We start from the raw sequence: 20054 nt of genomic DNA on the forward strand, positions 1-20054 counted from the left end.
GCCTCTCGAGGTATCAGCATAGCAAAACCTTTAAGGAACTTTAGGTTTGGCCTCTGTACTGTAGTCCAACAATATCATCCCCTTAGTTCACTCCTTACAGTTGTTACTTCTACAATTACGGTTTTGCAATCACAATTAACCCTGTTAATAATCAACACAGTTGAATCATGTGATCCTATCAGCATCTTTCCCCACCCTGTCTTCCCTAGACCCATCAGGAAAAGAGGAAATTATTCAGTGGGCATCCTCCCTTGTCCCCTCATTTTGAGTCCCACCCAATCATTTGGTGGAAGTTACAAGACCATGGTGAGACAGGCCACATAAAGTCTATCCCATCGCACTGCATGCATAGTAGGCCCTCACTAGATTTTGGGTAATTCCAAAAGGATATTTTGTATCCTGAGGTGGTTGCCTTTTGCCTTGCCCAAGCTTAGTAAGTTATATTGACCGGTTGACTGGTTGGGTTCTCAACCAGGGGTGATTTTGTCCCCAAGAGACATTCAGCAATGTCTGGAGACATTTTTGTTGTCACAGCTAGGTGGGCGCGGTAGGGAGGGTGGAGCAACTGGCATCTAGTGGGTAGAGGTCAGGGATGCTGCTAAACATTTTACAATTCATAAGACAGCCCCCATAACAAACATCTGGACCCAAATGTCAGTAGTGCTGAGGCTGAGAAACCCTGAGTCAAAGGGATCCTCAACTGAATTCTGCCACGTCCCCCCTCATTCTTTTATTGTCTGATTGGTGGTATTTTCTCTGTGGGCTTGACTTTCACAGGTTTCTGAGACACTAAAGCGTTTTGCAGGGAAGGTAACGACAGCCAGTGTGAAGGAGCGGAGAGAAATCCTCAGTGAACTGGGAAAATGTGTTGCTGGAAAAGGTATTTCTTTTTCGTCCATGTAGCCTGGAGGCTGTTCACAGTAAATTGTGTTTTCTGTTTAAAATGGTGCTTTCAGTTTCTGTATTTGCTTATTTTAATGTGGATTGAAACCTTGTTTTAATGTTGATTGAAACCTTCTTTCTCAAGGTTATTTGAGATATTGGAGAGTTTATTAGATACTAAAGTCTTTTGCAGTTTTAACTATCTTGATTGGAAATATTTCTAAAAGATAACAACAGTCTTTCTTGAATAATTTACTGGGTATGCAAACATTTTCTTTGTAACTTGGGGCAACATTTTCCCCAATCTGTGTTCCATGGACACCAGCTAGATGTTAACAGGTGATTGGCCAGCAAAGGATTCTAAGGTCAGGTAAGTTTGGGAGATGGCGTGCTTTCTAATCCCCTCTTGCAGATTCACAACACCCTCCAGGAAGATGTTTCAACTTTCTTCAGCTTTCTTTAATCCAGTGTTTTCCTGGGACTTCTTTTTTTGCTGAATACCTGCTAAGGGCCTCAGGAACGTATTTTTGGAAATGCTGAGCACGTGGATTATCCTGTAGCATAACTGAGGAGTATCCCTATCGGGGTGTGTAAGACTATTTTGCCTTCACTTAGTAAATCCTAATTAGTTTTTCCAGTATTCTATCCGTGTGCTGGTTTTTACTATACAGCATTGGTTCTCAAAGAGTCACCCCAGACCAACAGCATCAGTATCCCCTTAGAACTTGTTAGAGATGCAAATTCTCAGCTCTGCCCCAGAAACCCCAGGGTGGAACCCAGCATCTGTGTTTTTAACAAGACCTCTTGGTGAGTTGTATGCTACGGTTTGAGAACTGCAGCCATAGACTTGGACCTCCCTGTCTGTCAGCTTTCACTTCTCATTGATCAAGTCCCGACCTCCTACCCTTCTTTGTCACCCAAGTTCTAGTTTGCTGCTTCTGATCTACTGCCCTGAGCAGCATACTCAAACTTGTTAAAGCTATGTATAAATTAAGTGCGTTGCTATTTGTGAGCTTCTAAGATGTTCTCCTGAGTGTTAGTGCTTTAGTGTATGAGTTTCATGGTGTTCTCAAAGATCTTTCTGGTCACTTTCATAACAGGGTTCTAGTCAGACAAGACTGCCAGGTGGCTGAATTCCTGATAGGCAAAAGACTGGCTGTCCATATCTTCTGACTCATAATGTGGGACTGTCCCTGCTAGATGACTGCTGAATGCTATACTTCTTTTTTCCCGTTTTTTGGAGGAAGGAGTTTGAATTGTGAGTGGGTGAAGTTTATGAAGTACTCAGGGCCTTTTCCAGTGATTTTACTCTTCACTCACCCTGAAATTCTACAGCTCAGGGTGAGTTGTATTTGTAAAGTGCTCAGGAGCCTTTGATGGACTTGGTGATTGTGGAAAGCTAACTTCCCCTGCGTGGAATCCATTGTCCTCCGTTTTCTAAGTGTGTGAATCTAGGGAGTGATGATTTTCAGGCCTCTCCTTTTGTTTGGGTAGCAGGCAGCAAAGCGAATCACCAAAGGTGGAGGAAGATTTTTTTCAGCCGGGCTGAGTGGTTGAGGACTTTCTCAGAGCTTTCTAACCCTAAATGCAGGTGGTCAGCATGGTCCGTCCCAGCCTGGCCTGAGAACTTCTCCGATGCTGTCCTCAGTATTGCCTCCAGATACCTGACCACTGAGACTCACTGCTGCAGTGTCTCCTGTGTCTGACCTTCCCAGAGGCCTCTAGTGTGTCAGTCAGTGATGAAGGGCTTGAGCCTGTGGTCTGATGGACTGCACTGCCACTTATAGGCTGTGTGACCTGGTTCAAGTTACTTAACCACTCTGAGCCTGTGTCCTTGCTTTGAACGTGGGAAAAGCAATAGTACCTCCCTCACAGGATTGGTGTGAGGAGTAAGAGCATGCTTAGATGATTGCTTACTGCAGTGCCCAGCTGTGGTGAGCTCGCTGTGTACGTTAGCTGTTATTGTTGCTCTTCTCTTAGCCAGAGCCCGTTTCTGGCCCCAGTCACTCTTCCTCAGTTACTGAAATAGCCCCAAATCAGATGGACCAATACAGTGTTCAGGGTCCTGAGGCACTGGGTCCCTGCACTGGCTGCCAGATTCATTTCTCCTCCATCATCTGGGTACCAGATGTATGAGGCACCATGCAAGCCCTTTGTGGGCCTCCTGCTTTCAGTTGCCCCGCATTAGTCTGTCTTCTACTACAGGTGACATTTTCCCCCTCTCAGAAGCATCTCCCTCGTCTGCGTGCTTCGGTCTAGCACGTAGACTCTGTCACAGATTGGCTTTCCAGCCTTACTGAGCGCTGTGTCTCACCCGTTTCTCTTTTACTCTGGCCAGTCTGCTTGGTTTCTTGTGCCTTGGTTTCTTTTTCTTAAAGTAGGGTCAATAACAGCACCCACCTTGTAGGGATCAAGTGAGTTAATGTATGTAAGATGCTTAGAGCTATTACGTGTGTAAGCGCTAATTAAGTGTTGGGTGTTGTCTTTATTATCTAGTGCTGCTATAACAGAAATACCACAAGTGGGTGGCTGTGACAAACAGAAATTTATTTTCTCACAGTGTAGGAGGCTAGAAGTCTGAATTCAGAGCACTGGCTCTGGGAGAACGCTCTGTCTCTCTGTTGGCTCTGGGGGAAGGAAGGTCCGTATTCCCTGGCTCCTTGGTGATCTTCGTGTGACATGGGATCTAACTTCTCCCATCTCTGTTTGCTTCTCTGTCCTGATCTGCTTTTTTTTATACCACAGAGATGATTGGCTTAAAACACACCCTACACTGATCTGGCCTCTTTACTGTAACAAAGAAAACCCATTCGCATATGAGGTTATAACTACAGGTATAGGGATTACGATTTGCAACACATATTTTGGGGGAACACAATTCAATCCTTAACAGGTGTTGTTATTTCTCCTCCCTTTCTGAGTAGGCATGATGCATTCTTACCCCTGTACCTTGGCTTATGCCATTTAGCATGTCCTTCCTCTCTTTCCATTCTTCCATAGCCCACTAATCGTTAGGCCAAGCTCGTGTCTCCTTAAAATCTTCAGACACCACTCCAACTGCAGGTGTTCTTCCCTTCTCTGATCCCTCATAGTACTTTAATTTTAAAATTTTGTACTATTTTAAAAACTTTTTACCAGGATATACATAAAGAGAAGTACACATGTCATAAGTGAACAGCTTGCTGAATTGTTGCAAACTAAACACATCTGTGTAACTGGTACCCAGATCATGAAGCGGAGCTTTGGTGGCACAGGGGTTAAAAGCAGCTCGAATCCACCAGCCACTGCTTAGAAACCCTATGGGGCAATTCTGCTCTGTTCTATAGGGTCACTGTGAGTCAGAACTGACTTGATGGCACATAACAACAATAACAGATCAAGAAGTAGAACAGTGCAGGCACCCCAGAACCTTCCGTCTATAGCACTTTAAATTTTGAGGCCACGTGTATTGTCTCAGTTTCATTCATTTAACAAATGTTTGTTTCCTGTACCAGGCATTTTCTTAGAATCTTGTCTTTTTGGTCGCTTTTTCCTCCTGTGAAATCTGTTTCAAATATAGATGAGTGTCCAGTGGGTAAGGATCATGTCTGGCAGAATGCCTAGCCCAAGCAGTTTTTATTGACTCTCTGTCATCCTTGGTTTCAGATCTGCCGGAGGGAGCAGTGAAAGGGCTGTGCAAGTTATTCTGCTTGACTCTGCATCGATACAGGTGAATCTCAGCTAAAGGCCAGGGATCCAGAGCACTTTATACAGAGAGGCAGTGTAGGGTAATGGTAGGCGCCCAGGCTTTGGAGCCAGTCTGCCTGGGTCCCAGTCTGGACTGCATTACATCCTAGCTGTTGGAAACTGATCCTGTCTGTGCCTCATTTGTCACGCATGCGTAAGCACTGAGGCCCATAGTAAGTGTAAATGTAGTTACTACCCTTAGTGCATTAATGGCTCATTTGCCCTTATCAGCCACTTCCAGGAGGAGGTGGGTTTATCTAGTTATTTCCTAATCTCATAGTCAGTGACCCACTAGAATACCCTGTGATAAGTTTTTCCTGAGATAGACCAGGCTTGGCCTAAGCAGCCTTGCCCTCCCCTGAGTCCACACGTTCACTTTCCCCTTCGTTCCTGCCTCTAGAGATGCAGCCTCCCGCAGGGCCCTGCAGGCAGCCATCCAGCAGTTGGCCGAGGCCCAGCCAGAAGCCACTGCCAAGAACCTTCTGCAGTCTCTGCAGTCTTCAGGCATCGGCTCCAAAGCAGGCCTTCCCAGGTAGGAGGGAAAGGTGGCAGACCATCAGGGATTGGTGGAGTTCTGTTTGGGAGATGCTGCTGCCAGATGACCTGCGTCCAGCAGATGTGCTCACGCGTGTCTCTTTCCCTTTTGCAACTCTGTGCCTGTCGTTGTTCTCTGAATGGAGGGAGGAGCCAGGATGGCAAGTTCAGTGAAGAAAACCATTTTCCTTAGGAATGGGGGTGGGAAACCATGAAAGCCAGGCCATTTTGAGGAGAAACCCAGTGCCCACTTGGCACTGAATGAGGGAACCTGTCTTTTTGTTTTTATAGTCATTAATACTGCTGAGAAGGAGCTTTGGACCCACTGGCCACTCTGTGGGAGAAAGACGTGGCAGTCTACTTCCATAAAGCTTATAGCCTTGGAAACCCCATAGGGCAGTTCTACTCTTGTCCTTTAGGGTTGCTATGAGTTGGAATCTGCTCGATGGCAGTGGGGTTGATCTGGAATAGTGCTAAGAGATGGGAGTTTGGCTGACGAGGCCCGAACGCCTTGTCCTGAATGGTGGCAGATGATTTGTGGGGAACTGATAGCAAGTTCTTCCCAGTTGTAGGTCCAAGGCAGGTCATCTACACACAGAGCTTGTGGCAAGCATTTGTCCTCCAGATGGAGGCTGCTGCTCTGTACTCACCCTTCCTCTCCTTCTCTCTGCAGTAAGAGCAGTGGCTCAGCTGCCTTGCTGGCCCTGTCCTGGACCTGCCTACTGGTGCGCATTGTCTTTCCCTCGAGAGCCAAGAGGCAAGGAGACATCTGGAACAGACTGGTAGGTTCCCTGGGTCTTTGAATGAGTGATGGTCAGTTTTCCGCCCAGTTACCACGTGTTTAAGCAACGTCTCTGTGCCTGGTGCACCGCTAGGTGCCAGGTCACACGGCACTTTGAGTTGTCCCAGAGCCTGTGATTTTGGTGGATGGGCATGAGTGCAACATGTAACATTTATCTATTAAATCTCTTGGAGAATCTTCTAAGTGCCAGGCATGGTGTTAGGAATTTCCGTGTTGAACTGGCTAGTGGAATGGAATTCCTGCGATGTGTTTTGGTCCTTAAGTTCTCTCTTCTTGTTCTATGCCTGCTCCTTCCACACATTCCCTGCTTTTTTTTTCCACATGTCTGCTAACCAGAGGTGGCCTAAGAGGCTAGGTTTTGAGTTTCTGTTTTTTGTTTTTGTTCTTTAAATCTATTTTGTTGTTGAGAATATACACAGCAAAACATATACCAATTCAACAGTTTCTACATGTACTATTTAGTGACATTCATTACATTCTTCAAGTTGTACAACCCTTCTCACCCTCCTTTTCTGAGTTGTTCCTTCCCCATTAACATCAATTTACTGCCCCCTATGTTTCCAGTCTAAGGTTCAAGTTGCTGTTGTCAATTTGATCCCATATAGCTAAGTTCTTAAAAGAGCTTCATGCTCAAGGCAGACATTTTTTACTAGTTAAGCTAAACTACTGTTTGGTTTTAAGAAGGCTTCAGGGGCTATTTTTGGTTTAAAGTTTAAAGGTTATCTCAGGGCAATAGTTTCAGGGGCTCATCCAGCCTTTGTGGCTTCAGGAAGCCTGGAGCCTGTGAGAATCTTAAATTCTGTTCTACATTTTCCCCCTTTTGACCAGGATTCTGTGATCAAAATATTCAGTAGTGGTAGCCAGGCACCATCCAGTTCTTCTGGTTTCTGGCAAAGGAGGCAGTTGTTCATGGAGGCAATTACCCACACATTCTATATCTTCGTATTCCTGATACTCTTTCTTGCTGTGTTGCTCCAGCAAATAAAGACCAATTGTTGTGCCTTGGATGGCCGCTTGCAAGCTTTTAAGATCCTAGGCACTATTCAGGGAACTAGAAGGTAGAACAGAAGCAGTAGACATGTTGGAGGTCCTTTTTAATATCTAGATAGGCTTAGTGGAGGTCAGGAGGAATGGTCTTATGGTTTGGTGGAAAGGCCTCTAGCCCAAGAGTCTGAGGATCTCGGTATAGATCTGATTCTTGGCCATGAGATTTGGCCAAGTCATTCAACTTCTGAGCCTGTTTCCTCATCTACAGAATGTGAAAAAGTACCACCCACTGCCTCTACCTTTGCGAGTTATCATGAAGATGGGCTCAGAGGAAGTTTGAAAGGGTTTTAGAAATACAGAGTGCTGTGCAAGGAGGTGTAAATGATAAGAGTAGCATTAGAAAGCCTTAGGCACTTCTCCATGTAGCAGCTGGCTGGGAAGACAGACAGATGGCCTTGTCCCTGGGAACGTAGCCAGCACACCTCTGGGGGTGACCAGGAAATGGCCCTCAGCAATTGATGATGGATAAGAACACTGAAACCTCGCTGGTGGTGGACATGCTCCAGTTGATGTGAGCAGGGTCTCTCTTGGGCCCCCTTCAGAGCATGGGTTTCGTTGTTACCAAAAGGCCTTCTTCTTTTTTTTTTTAAATAATATTTTTTCGTGTTTTCGGTGAGAGTTTACATAGCACATTTAGGTTCCCATTTAACGATTTCTATGCAGATTATTCATTGGCATTTGTTACATTTTTCACAATGTGTCAACATTATCATTAATTCTTTTCTGGTTGTTTTGTTTCCAGTAACCTAGTTTCCCTGCCCACTTACATTCTCATCTTTGCTTTAGAGTGATTGTTGACCATTTGGTGTCATATAGATGGTTTTTTAAAGGAGTGCAGTACTCATGGGTGGTATTCTTTATTTTATGAGCCACTCCTGTTATTTAGCTAAAAGGTGACCTTGGGATAGTTTCGGTTCATGGTTTAAAGGATATCTCAGGGCTGTAGGCTCAGGGAGTCCCCCGTTCTCAAGTGGTCCAGTAAGTCTGGACTTTTTAAGAATTTGAGTTTTGTTCCACATTTTTCTCTCGTTCTATCAGGATCCACCTTTTGTGGCCCTGATCAGAATGGTCAGTAGTGGTACCATCTTGTTCTTCTGGTGTCAGGGTGGATGAGGCCATGGTTCATGTAGACTATTAGTTCTATAGACTAGGTCTTCTCTGAGTCTTTGTTTTCTTCTTTCTCTTTTGCTCTGGATGAATAGAGACCAATGGTTGTATCTTACATGGCAACTTGCAAACTTTCAAGACCCCGGACACTACTCATCAAACTAGAACGTAGAACATAAACTTTATGAACTATATTACGTGTATGCCAAATGACCGAATTGTCCCACAAGAATGTGGTCGTAAGCCAAAAGGCCTTCTTATAAGATGATTCATCCCGGGCAACCTCATTGGCTTATCTCAAGTGAATTCTATAACCATGATGTGAAATGCTTACCGTGTTTACTGGTAAATAGGAGTATGCTTGTGGGTTAATGAATGGGAGGGATCAAACTTGGAGTGTTGGGTTTATGGGGCAGAATGCATCAGGAGCTTGAGGCTATTTATTTTTTCTGTGTCCTGAATCTGGTTTTTTCCTTTGCTGTTTGCTGATGTGATGATCATACACCCAGTTTGTGGTTCATTCAGTTGTTCAACAAGTATGATGAGGGCCTTCTTGTGCTGGACACTGTTCTAGAAGCTGAGGAGAAAGCAGTGAATAAAACAGGAGGACGTTGCTCTTACGGAGCTTACACACCTATGGAGTAGACAATAAATAAGTGAACAGATAAACAGTAACAATGTAAAGCAATACTGAAGAAAAGCAGGATGAGAGGGTAGAGTGTGGTGGCGGGTGGTGGAGGAAGGCCTGTCTAAGGAGATGTCATCTGAGCAGAGACCTGAAGGTCATGAGTGAGCAAGCCATGCCCAGATCAGGGGTTGGCAATTCCAGGAAGAGTGCACAGTAATACCATTCAGAAAGTAATATTGGCAAGCTTAAAAAACTATTTAACTTATAATGATTTTTTAAATAAATGCTTCAAAATTCAGCAGGTATAGGATATCCTAGTTGTCCACCCACCCCTGTCCCCCAGCCACCCACTTCCCCTCTGTTTCTGGTTTCTTATGTATCCTTCCAGATATATTCTCTGTATATATGACTGAATTCTTTTTTTAATAAACTTTATCATGTTTAAGGTGAAAGTTTACATAGCTAATTAGGTTCCCATTTAACAATTTCTACACAAGTTATTCAGTGATATTGGTTACATTTTTCACAGTGTGTCAGTTTTTAAAAAAAAACACAAATACTAGCATACTGTACATTTTCACCTTTTTTTTTTAAATTAACGAATCTTGGAGTTTGTTCCAGAGCAGTGTATAAAGAGTTTCTCATCCTTTACAACTGTTTGCTAGTCCTTTGAGTGGACATAACACACGATACACAACTAGCCCCCTATTAATGGCCAGGTGTGTCGTTTACAGTCTTTATTGTTACTAGAAATGCTACAAATGAGTAACTGTACATATGCCATTTTGTACACTTGCAAACGGAATTCAGCAGACCTCTTAAGTAGGCCCTTTTCCCCCAAGGTGGCAGTTCACACTGCTCACCAGTGTCCTTGGGCTTTTGTGGTACATAAAGTCGCTCTGAGATTTTGTAGTTGAGCACCTACTATGTGCATCACCCTGCTTCACACAGGCCGAGATCCCCATGTCAGCTGTCACTTCCACGGCCACAGTGCCTGCCATTTAGTCAGTGTTCAATAAATACTTGTGCAGTTAATGAAGGAAAGTGTCACGGAAGATAACGAAGCATATGAAACAGGACCTTTGTTCTTTTCCTGCACAGCACTTCTCTGAAATTATGTATCTATTTGTGTGTTTATTTGTTTAATACCTTTTTTACCCTGTGGACTGATCATAACCCACCTCACTGCCGTCGAGTTGATCCCGACTCATAGCACCCCTGTAGGACAGAGTAGAACTGCCCCATATGTGTCCAAGGCTGTAATCTTTACGGAAGCAGATTGCCACGTCTTTCTCCTGTGAAGTGACTGGTGGATTCAAACTGCCGACCTTTTGGTTAGCAGCTGAGCGCTTTAACCACTGTGCAACCAGAGCTCCTTGGGACTGACTTCAGGGTGTTTGAAATCAGGGACCATGTCTGTCTTATTCCCACATAGCTTCATTGTCTGACTCGTAGTAGGTGCTCAACAAATATTTATTAAATAATAATAAGCATTTGAGTGAATGAATGTCATTAAAGGACAGGGCTAAGTGTGAGGGTTAGGGGAAAAGAATGTGCCTGTTGTTGAGTGGGAGAGGTCCAGTGGAGCTCAACCAGGTTCTGGAGGGCCTGAGGAAAGTCTTGGGCAGGCTGTGAAAGGCCACGGGACCCCCACTCCCATTTCATGCCCTAACCTGAGCCTTTCCTGGTCCTGGCAGGTGGAGGTGCAGTGTCTGCTCCTGCTGGAGGTTCTGGGCGGCTCCCACAAGCACGCCATGGACGGTGCTGTGAAGAAGCTCACCAAGCTGTGGAAAGAGGTGACAGGAGCCGGCAGGGGTTGGTGGGCAGTGTGGCTTCTGCGCCCTGTCCCCACTGCCATCTTATACCCCTGCTTTCACACTTTCTGTTTCAGAACCCTGAGCTGGTGGAACAGTACTTGTTGGCCATTCTCAGCCTAGAACCCAACCAGAACTATGCAGGCATGCTGGGGTTGCTGGTGCAGTTCTGCACGAACCACAGGGAGATGGACGTGGTCACCCGACACAAGGCAAGTGCGTAGGGCTGGGCAGCCGTGGTTCGCCACGTCATGGCCTCAGTGGAGGGAAGCGGTGAGAACGTGTTGTGTTCTCGAATGTGTTGTGTTGTGGTGGCCCCAGCTGCTTGTCTCATCTTAAACGTGTTGGTTTTCTCACATGAGCTGGTGACTGAGACCCCCAATTATCACCATGATATATGAAGATTGAGGAGTTGGAAAGTTTTCCCTCCAGCTCTGGCTTGGAGTGAAACTTGTCATAGTTATTGGGATGATGGTTTACTCATCATGCATTCATTCACCCACGGTTGAGTGACTACCATGTGCCTAGCACTGTGCTTAGTGCTGGGGATGCAGCAGCAAGCAAGGGTGATATGATCCCTGCTCCAGTGGAACTTGAATGCAAGGAGGGAGTCTGATATTAGACAGTCACCTAATTAATTATTACTGTGATAGTGCTACAAAGGAAAAGTGCAGGAAGCTGTGATACTTTGCAATGGGGGGACCTGACTTAGGCTGTAGGTCAGGGATTGTATCTCTAACGAAGGGACCTTACTGGTGAATAGGAGTCCCTGGGTGGCATAAACGGTTAAGTGCTTGACTACTAACTGAAAGGTTGGCAGTTTGAACCTACCCAGAGGCACCTCAGGAGAAAGACCTGGCAGTCTGCTTCTGAAAGGTCACAGCTTTGGAAAGCCTATGGAGGCAGTTCCACTGTACACACATAGGGTTGCCATGAGTCGGATTTGACTTGATGGCAGTGGGAATGGTATGGTAAGGGTGAATAGGAGTTAGCAAGGTCAAAAGGAAGGAAGAGCATTTCAGGCAGAGAAAGCAGCATGTGGGAAGGAATGTGGAAGAGATGAGTGGGGTTGGAGTGGCATGAATGGGTAAGAGAGGTGTTAGATGCAGCTGGCCAGGCAGCAGACAGGGCCTTATAAACCAAGCTAAGGAGTTTAGACTTTATCCCAGGAGCAGTAGAAAGTCGTGGAAGTCTTTAAATGGGGGATGGCATGATCAGTGGGAGCTCTGTGCTTGACATCGATCTTTATTTTTTGGAAGCAGTCACACGAGGAATCTTAGGCCAGCTATCAGATACTTCGGAACGTCAGGATCTAATCAGATCTTTGTGTTCTCCAGGGTGCCCTGCTGGATTTTTATATGAAGAATGTCCTGATGAGCAAAGTGAAGCCTCAGAAGTATCTGTTGGTGAGTGAGAGGTGGACCGTACTTGCCTGGACAAGCTAAGTCCCGTTTAAAATTCTGTGATTCTGGGCTGTCCTTTAGTCTTCGTCTGCTCCTGTGAGGGCTAGATGCCTGACTTCTTTCTCTTTGTAGGATAGCTGTGCCCCTCTGCTCCGATACATGTCCCACTCAGAATTTAAGGATCTCATACTGCCCACCATACAGAAGTCCTTACTGAGGAGTCCAGAGAATGTTATTGAAAGTAGGTTGCTACTCAACAGGACTGGGGAAGGGAGGCAAGTTGCTGAGTGAGCTGTATCCCTGATACTTGGCAGGAGAAGTGGCAGTGGGGGGGATGTTTTCACTAGATCTTTTTACCTCATTGGAACCTTGGGAGAGAGATCAGAGGCCCTTTTGAGACTATGTTGAAAGTTATGGAGTCCTCTTGCTAGAAGAATACCCAACAGTATATCCGCTTAGAATATTGCGTATAATCTTTAGGGTCCAAGAACCTTTTGGAGACCCTTTAAGTTAAGAGCCTAAAACTTCTCTAGACAGTGTGAGCTTGGTGTGGAAGTGGCACTTGAACCCACAGGGCATGAGCGTTGGGTCTCTGTCCCTGTTTCTCTTGATGAAAGGTGTAGGTGGAATGTCGGGGAGAGCAGTTTTTTATTGATTGGGAAGGGGCAGTGTGTAGCTTCTCAGCAGAGCTTTGAGTAAAGGTGTGACTACTCATGTGGCCCTCTAGAGATGAAGGATGGTCATGGTTCCATGTGTCTAGAAATTAGGCCTGATGGCATTTGTTGAACACTAAGGGAAAACGGGCATTTATACTTGAAACTGACCTGGTCAATGCTTTCTGCCCCCGTAGCTATCTCCAGTCTGTTGGCGTCAGTGACTCTCGATCTCAGCCAGTATGCCCTGGACATTGTAAAAGGACTGGCCGGTGAGTATCCTGACCCCTTTCCAGCCCCTAGAGCTGCACCTTGGGTTTTGGTTATTTTTGTCCCACTTCTTATAGAAAAAGGTGTAGTGGGACGGCTCAGGTTAGCAATAAGGCTTTAAGCTAAACAACATTTGCATAGTTTCTTTCTTGAGACCATTTACAATGAGAACATAATAGTTAGGTTTAGAGTGGGAACCACAGAAAGGACGAACAGAACACTGGACGCTCAGTTGTCGAGCTGCCCTGAGCAGTGGCTCTCTATGCGTCCAGGTCAGCTGAAATCCAACAGTCCCCGCCTCATGGACGAAGCTGTGCTGGCGCTGCGGAACCTGGCTCGCCAGTGCAGCGACTCTTCAGCAATGGAAGCCCTGAGCAAGCATCTGTTTGCTGTCCTTGGAGGTAAGCCAGCCTTCTTGGCCGTGGGCATTGGCTAGGGGCCGGCCCTGCTGTTCCCCTGGACGCCGGGGTCCGGGCTGCTGCTTGGCACTCCACGTCTGCTCATGGAAAGGCCGTGTGACCAGGAGGAGGCTTACAGTGTAGTGGGAATAATGTGTACAGTGTGAATGTGGGAAGTGAACAAAAGCATCTGCAGGGTGGGACAGGCAGCATGATCTCAGATTTATTGTGTTTTGTTTTTTTAGTATGTACATCTTTTATGCATAGCAGAAAAACTAGAGGGAAATAGCTCAAAATAACATTTAATAATAGGTGATAACACTTTAAATGATAACAATAACATTAACAATAGTAGATAGCAGTTAATGACATCTTTGAGTAGTAGGAACATAGATGAGTTTTAAAATCTATATCTTCATGTTTTTCTTCTGTTTCCCAAATTTTCTCTAAGTACATAATTGCTTTTTTTAGTCAGAAAACCAAAGGCTAGTTGATGTTATTGTAAACCCAGCTTTACCACAGAAGGCTACTTCTGGGTAATCAGAACCTGTATCTTGATGTCATGCACATGAGTACCTTATTCACCCTCTTGGAAAATGTGTCAGATGTAATTTTTTTTTTTTTTATAATAATGTTCATAGCAGCTTTATTCACAGCAGCCAAAAACTGGACACAACCAAAATGTCCAACAACAGGAAAATGGTTAACTTGTGGTATAATCATACAAAGAAATACTGCACAACAATAAAAAATAATGAACTACTGATACCCATAACAACATGAACAAGTCTCAAAAATCTCAAAAACATTTGTTGAGTGAAAAAAGTCAGACACAAGAAAGTATCCCATTTATAGAAAGTTTAAGAATAAGCTAGATTAAACTATGGTACTAGAAATCAGAACAGTGGTTGGGGATAATGGGAGAATTGACTACAAAGATGCATAAGTAAGCTTTACAGGTAGAGGGATGTATTCTACAACAGATGTAAATTTTTAATCTTTTCTGTCTCTCATGTCAGGCTCGGAGGGAAAACTGACTATTGTAGCCCAGAAGATCAGTGTCCTCTCAGGTACACAGTTTGTCCTTGGGTGGTAGAGGAAAGTGTGGTCTGGTAATAGATGAGGTTTACTGTAACAGTTAGGCAGGGTGAGTCCTTCTTGGATCTGGAATCCTCTGACAATCTTGGACGTCCCATCCTGGTTCCCGGGACTTGCCCCTGCCTGCTTGGCAGGCGGGACCAGTCAAGTCTAGCGGGAGGCGTGGCTTCCATAAAAGGCAGGATGCTTGGAGGGTTGAGGGAGGGTCTCTGATGGCCAGAGGAGAGGCACAGCTGCTGGGCAGCCCAGAAGAGGGCTGTGATCCTGCACTGAGAGATGTGGGAGAAGTGGGCAGTGGCAGGAAGAGTCGCACATCTCTGGTATTGTGCTAACGAGAGGCTGAGCAGGGAGGGCGTCTCCTGCCTTTCAGGGATCGGGAGTATCAGTCATCACGTGGTGGCTGGGCCGTCCAGTCAAGTCCTGAATGGGACCGTGGCCGAGCTGTTCATCCCGTTTCTCCAGCAAGAAGGTAATCTGTGCATTGTGCTGAGGATCCAGTTTGAACCCCCTCCTTGACTGAAGAAAGGCCTCACAGCCGGAGGTTTCCATAAACCCCTCTGAAGGCACACCTCCCCAGAGAGTGGATGTCAGGAATAGTTTACAGTGTCACTGCTCTCACTTCCTTATACTCCTTCTTGTTTGCATGAGCTGCTTGCAGTGATCGACTTGGTCACAAGGCCCTCGACTGACTGGGCTTCTGCTTCTTGCCTTAGTTCACGAAGGCACCTTGGTACATGCTGTCTCAGTCCTGGCTCTCTGGTGTAACCGGTTCACCATGGAAGTGCCCAAGAAGCTCACGGAATGGTTCAAGAAAGCTTTCAGCCTTAAAACCTCCACCTCTGCAGTGAGGCACGCCTACCTGCAGTGCATGTTGGCCTCCTTCCGAGGTAAGAGGTGTCCTGTGGGCCCATGTCCAGGACTCATCCAGAAAGATGACCGGGCCTCCAGGCCGTTCTCACCATGTCTAGCTTTCCCCTTCTAGCTCAGGCTATTTGCATCATTTCCTGCTGAACCTCTGGGAGCATTGGGATTAACCTGATTATCGTCATGAGCACACACAACAGAAGCAGACCAAACCTGTTGTCATTGAGTCGATTCTAACTCACAGCGACCCTGTAGGACAGAGTAGAACTGCACCATAGCGTTTCCAAGGCTGTAATCTTTACAGAAGCAGACTGCCACATCTTTCTCTTGCGGAGCAGCTGATGGGTTTGAACTGTTGCCCTTTCAGTTAACAGCTGAGCACTTAACCACCATGCCACCAGGTCTCCCTAGCATTGAGGTTAGTCGCCCATAAAGCCAGAATTGGAGCCCAGGCTTCACAACCAGTTTTGGCTTCTCCCCCTTATCAGACCTTCAAGACGTGAACCTTTATTCAGAGAGGACCCAGACCATAACCTCTCACTACATTACCTAAAAGCAGGGGAAATAGTAAGACAGATTTTAAAGGTCCGACTTCATTAAACTTTGCTCTGGACCTATTAAAATTGACCACTGTCCTCATTGCAGTGCTGACAAACCTGCAGTCTTCTGGCCATGGGCCTCACATCCTCCCAAAGCAGAGCTAGGGGAAACTTTCAAGTATGCAGGAGCTTGATCTCCAAGGCAGAAATCTCTAATATTCATTTCCATCTCTGGGGTAAGCTTCTATTTCTTTAAAAAAAGGTTTAGACTTAAGATGATCTGTGTTTAAAAAAAAAAACCTAGGGTTAATGATGAGCTCTTAAAACATGTTATAACTTGGATGAATCTGGAGGACATTATGCTGAGTGAAGTAAGTCAGTCACAAAAGGACAAATACTGTATGATCTCATTTTTATAAAAAGACCAGAATAAGGTGTACATATAGAAACCAGTGTTCATTGGTGGTTACCAGGGATGGGGGAAGAGGAGGGGGAATCACTCTGTGGATAGTAGAGTGTTATTTTTGGTGATGGGAAAGGTAACACCGAATATGGGTGAATTGTGCACAGCTTGACAAGGTAAATGATGTCACTAAGAAGTACACAGGAATAATGGACGTTTTTGGTAAAGGGGAAGAAAAATTCAGAGGATTCCCATAGAGAAGAGTCACCCTTCCATGTGAAATGTGTCTTAGCTGATGAACTTTGCACCCACATATTTCTTTTAATGATTAGGAAAGAAGAGTATGAACAGAAGAGATTTTGCACCGAGTTGAGAGCAATAAACCTTTTCCTGAAACACATCTCCGAGCTCAGAGCCCTAGACCATCTTGGTGCAATGGTTCCGGAGGTTTATGCAAAGCCACAGATAGTGCCGACTGAAGTCATAGATTCTCTGTGGGTGGAAATGTACAGTGTCTGCTGTCTTAGGGATAGAGTGAACTCCCATCCCTGATTTCAAAACAGTCTATGTACTCCTGTGTCAAATTGCATTTTTGCCATGTTGACCAGTCTCAGGTTTTACGTTGAGTTCCTAGACATCAGAGAGTTGTTTTAACCTTGTCTCTTCAGCTTGAGCTAGTTCTCCTCAGTACTTTTAAAATAAATATTGGATTCAAATTTATGATGTCAGCTGAACAAAGTATTGGTTTCATTGTGAACATGTGATGTTGCTGTTTAGTAGTTACGAAAACACACGTGTTTAGCTACAGTTTTAACTAGTTTCTATGTGTTTTCTTAATGGGCTTAGTTCATAGGTTAGTAAATTGGTTCTGGTTTTGGAATTTAGGGAAGAGCACCAGATTGGAATTGGTAGGCTTAAGGTTGGGCCAGGCTCTGCCTTAACTGTGAGATGTTGGGCAACTCACTTAATCTCTGTCAGTCTGTTTTTTCCCCTGTCAGTAGCGAGACTATTTGATTAGTAAAGATTCTTCTAGCTCTGATTTCACAGTTGCAGTTTGGCTGAAGCCTTCGATTCCAATTCCACTTCTTTGCATGAGATATATGAAAAATTAACGGAAGTGTTTGGGGCAACCAGTTCAAAGCCAGGTGGATAGTGCCTTTCTCAAGTAATCTTGTCACCCCCAGGATCTGGCCTGTTCTGTGAGGTTCTTGTCTTCTCTTCTCAGGTGACACACTGTTGCAGGCTCTGGACTTACTGCCCTTGCTCGTCCAGATCGTGGAGAAGGCAGCCTCCCAAAGCAGTCAGGTTCCCACCGTCACTGAGGGGGTCGCTGCAGCCCTGCTGCTCTCAAAGCTGTCGGTGGCTGATGCACAGGCTGGTAAGATCCAGAGATGTGCAGGCTGGAAGGGAGGAGTGTCTTGATGTTTAGGATATTACAGGATCAGCTTGGTTTCTTATCACACGGGGTCCCACAGGGCTGCTTCCAGGTCTGCAGGGATGAGCCTCAGGGTCGCCCTGGATGATGAGGATGAACCAGGGGAACGGTCACTATTCTTCTTTGCCCTGTGCTCTGGGGACGTGGCCTTGTAGGTAACACCCAGACTGACCTGGGTTTAGTAGCAGGACTGTTTTTAATTGGTTATATGTTCATACAGCACAAAATTGCAAAGGCACAAAAGAGTATAACGTGAAAAGCTTCTTCTTAGCCCTGTCTTCCAGCCAGTATTACCAGTTTGCTGTCCAGGGATGGTTGATTCGTAATCAGTCAGACATACCAAGTAGTATAGTATACTGAAAATGTCTTAGAAATGATCCCAAGTCAGCACAACAGAGCTTTCTCATTCTTTTTTGTGGCTACCTGGCATTCCATGATTTCTTAGTCCCCCTCCTGCTCACGGCACACAGACGTATCTGAGCTTATTTCTGGGTAGAAATGGAGTTGAACTCTCTTTGTGTTTTATGCCCACTGTATACGTGCCATGGCACTGGGCTGCCTTGTGGGGATGCAAAGATGAACAAGCCCTTGTTTCAGCACATTTCAGGGTGCTTGCCCTAGGAGGAGAGAAGATGTAAAAGGCATCTGTGATTTAAGGCAAAACATGCCATTAGAGCAGTTTTGAAGGAGAGATTGCTTTTAATTTGGGGGGTGGGAGTGGAGTCTGGAAGGGCTTCGTGAGGGAAGAGGCATTTGGGGTTGGGGCCCTGAAGGTTAGGAAGGATTTCACTGGCCAGCGTGAGTCCCAGCCAGCCTGGAGTCAAGGAAGAGTAGTGAGCCTCAATTATTCCATCTTGGCTAGAGCCCAGGGTACGCGGGAATGCCAGGTGGGAGGCAGCTCGCCTAGGCTCCTGTAGGCGGCAGAGGACCTCCAAAGGTTTCCATACAGGAAATGACACTAGAAAGACTATTGTTAGTTCTCAAAATGGGGGAGGACCCTGAGCCTATGAATGACCCACCTCTGCTGGGAGCGCACCCCTCCCTACTCCAGAGGAGGGTCTGTCAGCAAAGCCAGTCTGAGCGGCTTCAGGAAGGAGGGGACCAGCCCTGGTGGAAATGGTGGGCTCTGTCGGGGTGACCGGTTGTTTCCAACAGAGGCCAAACTAAGCAGTTTCTGGCAGCTGGTTGTGGATGAGAAGAAGCAGATTTTCACTTCTGAGAAATTCCTGCTCATGGCTTCTGAGGATGGTGAGTTACTACCCACTTAGCTGAACTCAAGACTGGGGCCGAGTCACCCAGGTAGGGAGGACCCTTCCCAGTCACCTCTGGAAACCTGGCCCAGAAGTGATCTGGCCAACAGCTTAACTGTCGGGTAAACACATTCATTCCTGTAGGTGTGTTAAAGGCTAGGGAAATGGGGGATTGGGAGATTTGTGGAGACAGTGGTAATGGTTAAGAGCTGGGATATTAGCTGTAATTACAGCAGACTGGTTAATTGGTGCCGTCGGGGAGGTTTTCCTAGTTTCAGAGGTAGCTAAGAAGCTCTGGGGGAGTCATGGCGGGCACCCCTCCCCCAGCAGGAGACACAAAAACTACTGGTTTCTATCCTGGCAGAAAAGGAACAGTCGGATCTTTAAATGTATGTTAAAAAGTGTAGGTTGCCTTAGGGATGTCTGCCACTAATTGGTGATTCAGAAAGGCTTTTGACTCATAAATGAGAACATCCTATTAATGAGCTACAACTGTTAGCCATTGCCTGATTTTCTTTAAATTTAGCTAGTTTATGAATAGGAAATAAAAACTCGCTGCCATTGAGTGGATTCCAACTCATAGCAACCCTACAGGACAGAGTAGAATTGCCCCATAGGATTTTCAAGGGTGTAAATCCTTATGGAAGCAGATGGCCACATCTTTTTCCCTTGAATAGGAAATAGAGTCACATAATTAAACACTGAAATATACAAGAGGGTCTAGACTGAAAATTCCACCCGTACTATAACCTTTCATCACCCAGGTTTTCTGCTCATACCCATTAAAACCAAACCCAATGCCACTGAGTCAATTCTGACTCTTAGTGACCCTATAGGACAGAGTAGAACTGCCCCATAGGGTTTCCAAGGCTGTAATCCCTACAGAAGCAACCATCTTTCTCCCATGGAGTGGCTGGTGGGTTTGAACTGCTGACCTTTCGGTTAGCAGCTGTGCGCTTTACCACTGTGCCACCAGAACTCCTTTTCTGGCTCATAGACAACCAATTTTATCAGCTTTTTTTTTATTCTGGATAGTTTGTATTTATACAAATAAATACATCTGTAAATTAGTTTGCTACCTTTTTTACACAAATGGTGGTGTAACTACCATACACCCTGTGCCTTCTTTATTTGGAACTCATTCTGTAAAGAGTTTTCTCCTTTTGTAGAGCTGTGTAGTAGTTTTTAATTATAAATGTGC

General features: G+C 45.5%; 1 protein-coding gene across 1 annotated transcript in view; it reads left to right on the plus strand.

Moving 5' to 3' along the window:
• Positions 1–20054, plus strand: part of GCN1 (GCN1 activator of EIF2AK4) — a 62736-nt gene that overhangs the window by 6371 nt on the left and 36311 nt on the right. The window contains exons 2-16 of the mRNA XM_004379024.2: positions 778–880; positions 4528–4591; positions 5009–5140; positions 5816–5924; positions 10424–10522; positions 10618–10752; positions 11878–11946; positions 12076–12184; positions 12794–12868; positions 13139–13267; positions 14284–14334; positions 14733–14831; positions 15076–15249; positions 17394–17546; positions 18759–18851. Of these exons, the coding sequence (XP_004379081.1) occupies positions 778–880; positions 4528–4591; positions 5009–5140; positions 5816–5924; positions 10424–10522; positions 10618–10752; positions 11878–11946; positions 12076–12184; positions 12794–12868; positions 13139–13267; positions 14284–14334; positions 14733–14831; positions 15076–15249; positions 17394–17546; positions 18759–18851 (1594 nt within the window). The remainder of the gene's footprint in view (positions 1–777; positions 881–4527; positions 4592–5008; positions 5141–5815; positions 5925–10423; positions 10523–10617; positions 10753–11877; positions 11947–12075; positions 12185–12793; positions 12869–13138; positions 13268–14283; positions 14335–14732; positions 14832–15075; positions 15250–17393; positions 17547–18758; positions 18852–20054) is intronic.

Source organism: Trichechus manatus, unplaced genomic scaffold (genome assembly GCF_000243295.1).
Source record: "Trichechus manatus latirostris isolate Lorelei unplaced genomic scaffold, TriManLat1.0 scaffold00061, whole genome shotgun sequence".
Taxonomy (NCBI): domain Eukaryota; kingdom Metazoa; phylum Chordata; class Mammalia; order Sirenia; family Trichechidae; genus Trichechus; species Trichechus manatus.